Genomic DNA, 10,879 nt, shown 5'->3' on the forward strand with positions numbered 1-10,879 from the left:
AGGTGTAGTACAACATAATACAGGGCTTACGGATTTCAGCGTGTAGCCTTAATCATAGGTACGGCAATGACGAAACGCGTAAACCCTGTATTACATTGTGCTACACCTGGGTTAATAAGCTCATTCATTGAGGAAGATTGATACCTTTCCAGGTCCATATAGGGGTATGGACCTTGGCTGGAGGAAGTGGGGCTGCTCTGCTGTGTACGGGGGGGGGGGGGGGTGAGGGTGGAGAATCGCTGGTTTTGCTGCGCACAGCATCTACTGTATTGTGAAATATCTCCCGGTGAATACTGATGGTGGCGATTGTCTTTGCAGGATTTCAGGAAGCTTCTGAAGAAAGAGGACCGTCCGCTGCTCATGATGTTCTACGCTCCATGTGAGTGACCCCCTCTGGCTTTCTCTGCATACTGTCAGTGGCAGCTCGGCATTGACAAAAATGTTGTCATTTATATGGGAAAGCAAAGAAAGGACTTCTGTTTGCCCGCTTGCCTACTGGGGCAATTTTTTGGTTAGAAATCCTCCAAAGATGTTACATTTTCTGAAAGCAGAGAGCCTAGAGAATAAAATGGTGGTGGTTGCAATTATTTATGCTTCACGATATTCGCTACACTATTTATCAGACGCATATTTATTTTTTTCTTGTCTCTTGGCACCACCATCTTGGATATGGGAGCCGGCTGTGGCTTTCTGTGGAATCGCAGGAAACTCAAAGCATGTCAAATGCAGGTCCGTAGGAGGTCAACTGCAGGTCAGATGCAGCTGTCAGTGAATGATCTCAGAAGCACGTTGGGAGTCCAACCCATGGCAGTTGTCCTCTGGAGGCAGGCTGGGCTGTCAAGTGCTTCTGCAGACCGACAGGAGAGGACACTGGAACATGCAGCAGGTTGGAAGTGTGGTCTGGGCAGGGGGTGATCAGTAGCCAAGGAGACAGACACAGGGCAGGGTGACAGGCCTAGGAGTTGATATTAGGAGATGGGTCAGGGTCGTACCAAAAGGTCAGTAGAGATAAGCCGTGGTCAGGTACTAGCCAAGGTCAAAAGGGGAATTGGCAAAGACCGGCTGTGATCATAGAGGAAAGCCATGGTCAAACTGGTAATCGTCAGAGCCAAACCGCAATCAGGGAATCGGGAATCCATAAAGGGAAGCCGCGGTCGGGGGAATCCCTAGAGGGAAGCCGCGGTCGGGGGAATCCCTAGAGGGAAGCCGCGGTCGGGGGAATCCCTAGAGGGAAGCCGCGGTCGGGGGAATCCCTAGAGGGAAGCCGCGGTCGGGGGAATCCCTAGAGGGAAGCCGCGGTCAGGAACTAGCTGTGGTCATGCTGGGAATTATCAGAGCCAAGCTGTGGTCAAGAACTAGCCAAGGTCATTAGCAGGCAGAGCAAAGACAAATCCCAAGGGCAGACCAGGTTATCTGTGGGACAGCAGATCTCAGGGACAGGTTCAGGCAGGGGCATGCATACGGGTTTTAGTTGCGAGGCCCCCCCCGTACACTTTTTTTTTTGTATGGGGGGGGGGGGTAGGGGTCGCATATAGGGGAACCCAAACCCTTCCTGATTTCAGCGGCTTGAGGAGGGAAATTGAGGGGATCAGTTCCTCTGCATGAGGCCCCTGCCGCCCTTTCTATACACCTCCTGCCCCCCTCATCACCCACAGTGCTTCCGACTTCCCCCTCTCCTTAACCGCTGGCTGCTATGGGGAATCGGGTCTGGATGGAGAATCGGGAAAGCGGCCGGGTTAATGTGTAATTTACCGGCCCCTTCCTTGTCTTAATGAATAGATTCAGTGATCCGTATTGATCACTCGCTCTCTCTCCATTCATAACTGAGGCATAGTAAACTGTTCCCTATGCTTCAGTTTGTGAATTTAACGGGAAGCCTCTGTACAGAGCTGTTCCTGTCCACTCTGTGCAGCTGACGATGCAGAGATTAGAGGGCTGTGTCCTCAATCTTCTTTTCTCTGTCTCAAAGGTGAAACATCAGAGGTCTGTTTGGACCCCTCATATCTCACCAAAGCCCTCCAACGGGGCTCATAAAAAAAAAAAAAAACGCCTATATTGACCCACACACACAATACAGTCATATACGGATGTCTCCCCTCTACCACTTTCTGTACACATTTCTTTCTTTTTTGGGTGGCTGATGACGGTTCTGTCTCCTCCGCAGGGTGCAGCGTGTGTAAGAGGATGATGCCGGCGTACCAGCAGGCCGCCACCGAACTGAAGGGCGACTATGTGAGTAACCGATCGCTGTGTTCATCTATTACCTTGGGCCTCCTGCAGGCAGCGCATGTCGGGCCATGCAATGTGAATTGCGCATATATATTCCAGTGCAAGGGAAACCCAGGTGCAGCGTACAGCCGTCCATAGTAATGAATTGCTGTATTTAACTATTAAATTATATGTTTTTCTTACTCTTCCCCTGATTAAGAGGGGGGAAAAGCAACACTAAATCCCAGAATAAAAGCAAAAACCACATCTAATTCGCATGACATGTGAACCTAACCAGCTTTCTATTGAGCCGGCTAACATATGTGCGGGCTGACCGCAGTGCGATTTAATTTTTTATCTTTTTTTATTTATTTTTCTTCTTTTTTTATTTATTTTTCTTCTTTTTTTTTGCAGCTGAATGAAATCGCACCGGACTCTGTGTGTGTTTTTTTTTTTTTTTGTTTTTTTTTTATTTTATTTTATTTTATTTTTTTTTATACAAATCGCACTGTAATCAGCCCTCACCCATTTGTGAACCAGGCCCTATTCACATCCTTCCGCTGTCTTCGTACGCTTTTCATAGACTTCAATAGACCAGAAAACGCAGGTAAACGTAAAAATCGCACACACTCCTCATCTTGCGCATGGCATGTGCCGATGTGAATTAGAATCGGTGTATTTTTATTAATTTTTTTTATCATGCATGCATTCTTATGTGCTGCAAAACGCACAGGTGTGTGAAGGGGCCTTAATACCCCCCCCCCCCCAAAAAAAAGTCTAATTTAATATATGTAAATCTATATATTTAATACACGTTTATTTAAATGGCCGTGTACAGAAATGTTAGATGAATTCCTCGCAATGCGACTTCCTCTCCCATCGGATGTTCTCGTTTTATATTGTAGGAAGATCTGTAACCAGATTTGATCGGACTCTATCATTTTGTATCTTTTATCACAACGCAAGTTTTTGAAGCGATTTGTCTTTTCGAGTGCCTTTTTTTTTTTTTGGGGGGGGGGGGGGGGGTAATAAATTCAAGCGTCAGAAAACGCGATTGGAGCTGACATGAGTGATCCGCATTCCTGCAGACAGAAGAGGGAATTCGGCTTGCTCCGCGGGGCCTCCTCCGCTCGCGCTTTAACAGGAATGTAACCTGATTATCTGGCGGTGTTGACGGACGCGTCTGGCTCGAAGACATCTTCATACATCAGACTCGCTCTCGGAATGGTGATAAGCCGCACTGTCGCCGTGCGATTTTTTATTTTTTTTTTCCGTTCTGCCTACACTCCATAAATTTTAATATTGCCAGCAGAAAACGGCTGAGGGTGATAATAATACACCGGAGAGAGTCGCAGGGAAAGGAAACGACTTTATTATAAATGTCGCTGTGTGATGGACTACATACAGTAGCTCACAAAAGTTTGTGCGAAGGGAGGGGATGGTGCTCTGCTCCGGTATGTCGCGGTACATGTTGGTACACTCGCTACTTTTACATTGTAGACAAGTGTCATTTCTTCAGTGTTGTCAGATAGAAGAAAAATATTTACAACAAATGTGAGGGGTGTACTTACTTTTGTGAGATATTGTATATCAGTGTGAGTAGGAGAGGAATTTTGATGTGCGATGGAGAATCTCTTCCCCCTTGGGGGGGGGCGTGCAATTTTGTCTCCGGTGCCGTCAGCGCTGATCACTTCCTGAACGTTGTACAGCTCCGTAGAGCGAGCCGCGGCTGGTCTTGGCGGTAACGTCTGTAGACCAGCCTTGTGTTGGCCCCCCGGGGCCCCTCCGCAGATCCTGATTCTGTGTCAAGAAGCAGAGCGGTGAGTGTGAACCCGTCCCTTTCGGCAAATCAACAACGGGCAGCAACTTCTAGTAGGACGTGAGGGGTCATAGAGGGCTGCATAGAGGCAACGTCTGCCCCCCCCCCCCCCTTGCCGATTCAGATGTTTCGATCTCCTAAATGCAGATTGTTTTAAAGCTAAAGTTCAATAGATATAGATATAGATATATATATATATATATATATATATTATATATATATATATATATATATATATATTATATATATATATATATATATATATATATATATATATATATATATATAAATATAAAAAATCTATGTGTTAGTAATAATAATTTTATATGTGGTGGTGTTTTGTTATAAACAATGCCAAATATATTGTATTTATTTAGTATTCATATAATATTTATATAGTAATAATAATATATTTGTTTGTTGTTTGTTAATATCAACAATAATACCAAATATTATATTTTTATTTAGTAGTATTTTATACAGTAGTAATAACAATATTTGGTGGTGTTTGTTATCAACAATGCCAAATATTGTTTTATTATATTTATGTAGTAGTAATATATATTTGGTTGTTTTAATATCAACAATAATACCAAATATTATTATATTAATGTAGTAATCATATTCATATAATAATAATAATAATATTTTTATATAGTAGTAATAATATATTTGGGTGGGGTGTTCTTGTTTTAATATCAAAATTGATTCCAATTATTATTATTATATTAATGTAGTAATACAATTTCTAGACTAATCAATCATACTAATATTTATATAGTAATAATATTATATTTGGTTGTGTTTTACCAAGCCAAATATTATTGTTGTTATTATTATTATTATTATTTAGTAATATTTATATAATATTTATCTAGTAATATATTTGGTGTTTGTTGATATACCAAATATTTAATTATTATTGTTATTGATATTATTGTTGTTGCTATTATTATTATTAGTTGTTTTTATTGTTTTTATCATTTTTGAGGTTCATACAATATCTTAAAGGGCCAGCCCATTCCCAGCCATTCCCTTTCTTTATTTTATATTTAAAAAAAAATAAAAATTCTCCCTCCAGGTCCTGGCGGGGATGAACGTCCACCCTCCGGAGTTTGAGCGACTGAAGGAAGAATACAGTGTGAAGGGTTACCCCACCATCCTCTACTTCGAGTGAGTATTCCCGATGTCCCCCCCCCCCCCTCCCCCCTCCACTCCCCTATGTCTCGGCTTCAGCTTCCTGTTTTTAAAAGTGAATTCCACTCAAAAGTCATATAAGTTTATGTAAAAAAGACCATAGAAGCTGATGACATGTTATCCGTATTCAGTTCTGGGGTGACTATATGATGCCCATTAGAAGAAGGAGATTGGAAAAAAAAAGCTGTGTTTTTTTGTTTTTGTTTTTTGTTTTTTTTTTGTTTTTTTTTGCTACATTCCCCTTTAATCTGGAGCTGCCCCCTAGAGTACTTATCATCCACCACTAGATGTCCTCAGTCTGATAGCGTCATTCAACCCACTACCTCTGATCCCAAGGCTGTTGACTGGTCATTGAAAGAAGCAGCAGGACCCTCTTCAGTTTACCTTTTTGCTGCCTGTGACCAAGTAAACTGGGGAGGTATTTAAAGCAAAACTCCATCCAAAAAATAAAAAATAAAAAGATAAATAAAAACGTAGCTCATTAAAAGGGAAATCTACAAAACCTGCTTTTGCAGCAATGGTCATCCTTCAATCGTGAGATTTTTAACCTGCAGTACTTCTCTTCGGCTACTAGAGGTCCTCAGTATGGTGGCCAGCATCATTCACCCCATAATACTTCTGAGCCCAGGTGATCCCGGACGAGCCCCCAACCTTCGACTGAATGGTGAAAGGAGACGCAGGACTCTGATGAGCTCATCTCTCTGACACTCTGCTGTCTCCTGCTGTCAGCATGTTCCTTGTTAGCACATGGGCACTGTAGCACACCTTATTGGCTCCTGGTGCTGCTCCCCCCCCCACCCCAGTCAGAGCTCTGCTGTACAGGAACTGAAAAATAGGAATAGGTCAAGTTCAAGTATTTAAAGTGGTTGTTAATTCAATTGGCCTAAATTGACCTGACACATATTTACATGCTTCCCTAAGCAGTTCAGCATGTGCCATTTAAAATAAAAATGTATTTCAGATACCTGTAATCTGTAGTTATAATCTGTGTCACATATCGCCTCCTCTTTGCTGTCCCGAGCGGAGGGGGAGGTGCCCAGATTCCTTCTGAGGTATGAAAGATACTTCAGAAGAGGAATCTGATATTTCACCCGTGGTGGTGCAGCACCAAAAAAAAACGACAAATATAAATGATGTGCAAACCCACCAGAAACATTGGAGACGGTACACGAGACACGTCTATGTTGGTAAAACATACGCTTTGAATCTTGTAAAACAAACGTTGTGGGCGGGGCAGGGCGGAGTTACTATTGACGGGTAGTTTCATTTTTGCGGACTTGCGATCTTGGGATTTTGAGCTTGTGAAAAAACATCCAAGATGGACCCGCAAGCTGATCTCTCCCTCGATATTGGTGTTTGTAAACAATGCGGGCTTTACTAGGAGTGAGGGGGAGGAGCAGCTTCAGGTAAGCATTGTTATCAACCAAATCTGCAGGGGAGAGGGAGGAGGGGGAGAGGGAGAGGAAGGCTGGGGAGGATGGAGTGGTGGAGGGGGAGGATGGAGTGGTGGAGGGGGAGGATGGAGTGGTGGAGGGGGGAGGATGGAGTGGTGGAGGGGGAGGATGGAGTGGTGGAGGGGGAGGATGGAGTGGTGGAGGGGGAGGATGGAGTGGTGGAGGGGGAGGATGGGGAGGTGGAGGGGGAGGATGGGGAGGTGGAGGGGGAGGATGGGGAGGTGGATGGGGAGGATGAGGATGGGGAGGTGGAGGGGGAGGATGGGGAGGTGGATGGGGAGGTGGAGGGGGAGGATGGGGAGGTGGAGGGGGAGGATGGGGAGGTGGGAGGATGGGGAGGTGGGAGGATGGGGAGGTGGGAGGAGGAGGAGGTGGGAGGATGAGGAGGTGGGAGGATGAGGGAGGATGAGGAGAGGAGGTGGGAGGATGAGGAGAGGTGGAGAGGGAGGATGGGGATGGAGAGAGGTGGAGAGGGAGGATGGAGAGATGGAGAGGGAGGATGGAGGGGGAGGATGAGGAGAGGTGGAGAGGGGAGGCGGAGAGATGCAGAGGGAGGATGGAGGGGGAGGATGAGGAGAGGTGGAGAGGGAGGATGGAGAGATGGAGAGGGAGGATGGAGAGATGGAGAGGGAGGATGGAGAGATGGAGGGGGAGGATGAGGAGAGGTGGAGAGGGAGGATGAGGAGAGGTGGAGAGGGAGGATGAGGAGAGGTGGAGAGGGAGGATGAGGAGAGGTGGAGAGGGAGGATGAGGAGAGGTGGAGAGGGAGGATGAGGAGAGGTGGAGAGGGAGGATGAGGAGAGGTGGAGAGGGAGATGAGGAGAGGTGGAGAGGGAGGATGAGGAGAGGTGGAGAGGGAGGATGAGGAGAGGTGGAGAGGGAGGATGAGGAGAGGTGGAGAGGGAGGATGGAGAGGGAGGATGGAGAGGGAGGGGGAGGATGAGGAGAGGTGGAGAGGGAGGATGGAGAGGTGGAGAGGGAGGATGGAGAGATGGAGAGGGAGGATGGAGAGATGGAGAGGGAGGATGGAGAGATGGAGAGGGAGGATGGAGAGGGAGGATGGAGAGATGGAGAGGGAGGATGGAGATGGAGGGGGAGGATGGGGAGAGGGAGGATGGGGAGGTGGACAGGGGACAAGGAGGGGGGAGAGGAGAATGGAGGGTGGAGAGGAGAGGAGAGGAGAGTCTCCAGCCACCAACACCTTATCTCCGCTGAGGAGAGGGGGGGGAGCTGAATACAGGCATAGAGGAGACCTGCGGGAGACGTAGACCCGCATTCTGACCACAGGTCATCTTGGCTCTGCATCCATGATAATCGTGGTCAGTTCTCCAGGGGCAAGCCAGGACCTGATGGGATCAAACATGTGTTTTAGGAGATAGAGTGAAGTAATGAAAAAAGCAAAAGCACCAAGCAGCAACTTTTTTTTTTTCTGGGTTAAAGTGGAGTTCCACTCATATAAAAGTCAGCAGCTACAAAATATGTAGCTGCTGACTTTTAATCGGACACTCACCTGGCCCACAGTCCAGCGATTCTGGCGAGTGCAGCTTACCGCTCCTCTCCCCCTCCACTCCCCTCCTCTCCTCAGCATTGTGCCACAGCCGGGCACGCACTGCGCATACGTGAGCCACGCTGTGATTGGCCGGGCAAGATTGCACGGAGGAAGGGGGAGAGGTGAACTTCCTTACAGCTCTGTGGAGCCTGGGAGGAAGTGGGAGCTGAATGGCCCTAAAAAAGAGGGAAAATCCCCCCCCCCCCCCCCCCCCCAGGAAAAAACATGTGGCATGTCAGGGGTCACCTTCACTTAAAGGTGAAGCCCCATTTTTGGGTGGAACTCCGCTTTAACAAACGCTTTAAGGGGAAAAAAATGACAGCAGAGCTGCATTGCTTTGTGTCTTCTCAGAGCGGGGATTTTATTAATTTTTTTAAATTTTGACCTTTATTTTTTTTTTTTTTTGCTTTCCTTTCTGATTAATCGTCTTTGTGTCTCTCCAGGAAAGGAAAATATATGTTCAACTTTGAGAAGTACGGAGCCACCGCCAAGGACATCGCCGACTGGTTAAAAGAGTGAGTGCTTTATCGCGGCTTCCGAGCGCTGAGACGTACGGAGGGTATTGATTGGTCAGCCGCCGTTCACTGCGTCCCGCCCGGCAAGGAAGGTTTAGTGGAGGGGTATAAAAACCAAGAGCCGCCTGTAGCTTCATCTGCGGCTTCCTGAACATGTCAGAGAGAGGAACGTCCCATCTATACAGGAAATGCCTATTCTGGCACCTTGGAGACATCCTGCTGGAGTCGGGGGGGGGGGGGGGGGGGGGGGAGTTGCAGCACCAAATACTAGACATTCCTCATTGTCTTCTGAATTCCCCGACCCTACACCCCCCCCCCCCCCCCCCACGTCAGTCAGGGAAAGTGACAGAAAAACCAGGAAGTGATTTAACATATGCCACTTCCAGATTCTTACTAGGTAGTGGAGATCAGCAAACAGACGATCGCTGATCTCCTCACTCCCTACCTGTTCCAGGAGTATGGTGCCCGGAAAACATGGCGTGAAAGTAATTAGTTGGCTTCCATTTGACAGCGGACAGGCAGTGGGTGTGAGGTCGCCTCCCGCTGCTGCAGACGAATGCTGTACGTCAGTGGCAGCAAATGGGTCAAACCTCCCCCAAACCCAATTTCTCTTTTACATCCACCAATTCATTTACCAGTTCAGTATTTCTATTCCGTTATTTCACAAACTTTTCCAACTCTCCACTTTCCAGTGTTTCTCCCCTGCAGCGCCGCTTCCCCTGAGCCTCCAGTCTGGAAGCAGGCATTGTTGACATGCCTGAAAGGTCATGTGGCCTGGTCACATGGCCGGGGCTTAATTACCCCCCCCCCCCCCCTCACCCCTACACCCCCAGACCGGTCCTGTTTTAGGGAATTTTGCTTTTGAATAAAATGGCTTTCATAAAGCCAAACCATTGACATTGATGTAAAGCTCCTGTGGTGCAAGGTGAAGAAAATCCTGAAAACATGACCTGTTGAGGACCGAGGATGGGATTCGGTGTTGTGGAGCTGTGGTTCTCAACCTCAGTCCTTAAAGCGGTTCTGCACCTAAAAAAAAAAAAAAAATATTAAAAACCAGCAGATACAAATATTGCAGCTGCTGACTTTTAATAAATTGACACTTGCCTGTCCCAGGGTCCAGCGATGTCGGCGGCAGATGAGGAGCGATCGCTCGTCTCTCTGTTCCCCCCGCCGCCATTCCTCTGTCAGGGAATCGGAAAGTGAAGCGTTGTGGCTTCACTGCCCGGTTCCCTACTGCGCATGCGCGAGTCGCGCTGTGCGTCTCTTCTGGTCCCCGCTGTGTCCTGGGAACTGTGTGTTTCCCAGAGCACAACGGGGGGGCGGGGCATCTGCGGCGGTCTGTCCCGGAAGTGGGTGCAGATACCTGGATTATCCAGGTAACTGCACCCACCTCCCCCCTGAAAGGTGCCGATTGTGGCACCGGAGGGGGGGGGGGGGATCAGATTAGCGGAACTTCCACTTTAGGGTGGAGAACCGCTTTAAGTACCCCCAACAGACCATGTTTTTTGGAATTTCTCTTCGCTAAAATAGCTGTCCAAAGTACCAAGCCGTTGACTCACTGATTTCAAAGCACCTGTGCAAGGTGCAGAAAATCCTGAAAACATGGCCTGTTGAGGACTGAGGATGGGATTCGGTGTTGTGGAGCTGTGGTTCCCAACCTCAATCCTTAAGTACCCCCAACAGACCATGGTTTTTGGAATTTCTCTTCGATAAAATAGCTGTACAAAATACCAAGCCGTTGACTCTGATTTTAAAGCACCTGTGCAAGGTGAAGAAAATCCAGAAAACATGACCTGTTGGGGGATACTTGAGGGCCGAGGTTATGAATCGGCATTGTAGAGGGGTACAGCACTGTCTCCGATGAGAGGGAAGATCTGTCAGGACCTTTAAGCCCCGTACACACGATCAGATTTTCCAACAAGAAAACCGCGGCTTTTTTTTTTTTCCCCGAAGGATGTTGTGAGCAACTTGTCTTGCGCGCGCGCACACGCGGTCACACAAATGTTGGGCCGAAATTCCAAACGCCGGGGACGTAAGACGTACGAAAAAGAAAGTTCAATAGCCAGTGCGGCTCCTTCTGCTTGATTCCGAGCATGCGTGAACTTTTGTGCGACGGACTTGTGTACACACACGATCG

General features: G+C 47.4%; 1 protein-coding gene across 1 annotated transcript in view; it reads left to right on the forward strand.

Moving 5' to 3' along the window:
* The window catches only part of PDIA5 (protein disulfide isomerase family A member 5), a gene marked incomplete in the record, with an annotated part of 94,017 nt that overhangs the window by 60,059 nt on the left and 23,079 nt on the right, over positions 1 to 10,879 (forward strand). The window contains 4 exon segments of the mRNA XM_077449728.1: positions 319 to 379; positions 2,165 to 2,232; positions 5,109 to 5,200; positions 8,671 to 8,742. Of these exon segments, the coding sequence (XP_077305854.1) occupies positions 319 to 379; positions 2,165 to 2,232; positions 5,109 to 5,200; positions 8,671 to 8,742 (293 nt within the window).

This window comes from Lithobates pipiens, unplaced genomic scaffold (genome assembly GCF_037356315.1).
Source record: "Lithobates pipiens isolate NorthernLeopardFrog02 unplaced genomic scaffold, aLitPip1_a1.2 Scaffold_22, whole genome shotgun sequence".
In the NCBI taxonomy this organism is placed as follows: domain Eukaryota; kingdom Metazoa; phylum Chordata; class Amphibia; order Anura; family Ranidae; genus Lithobates; species Lithobates pipiens.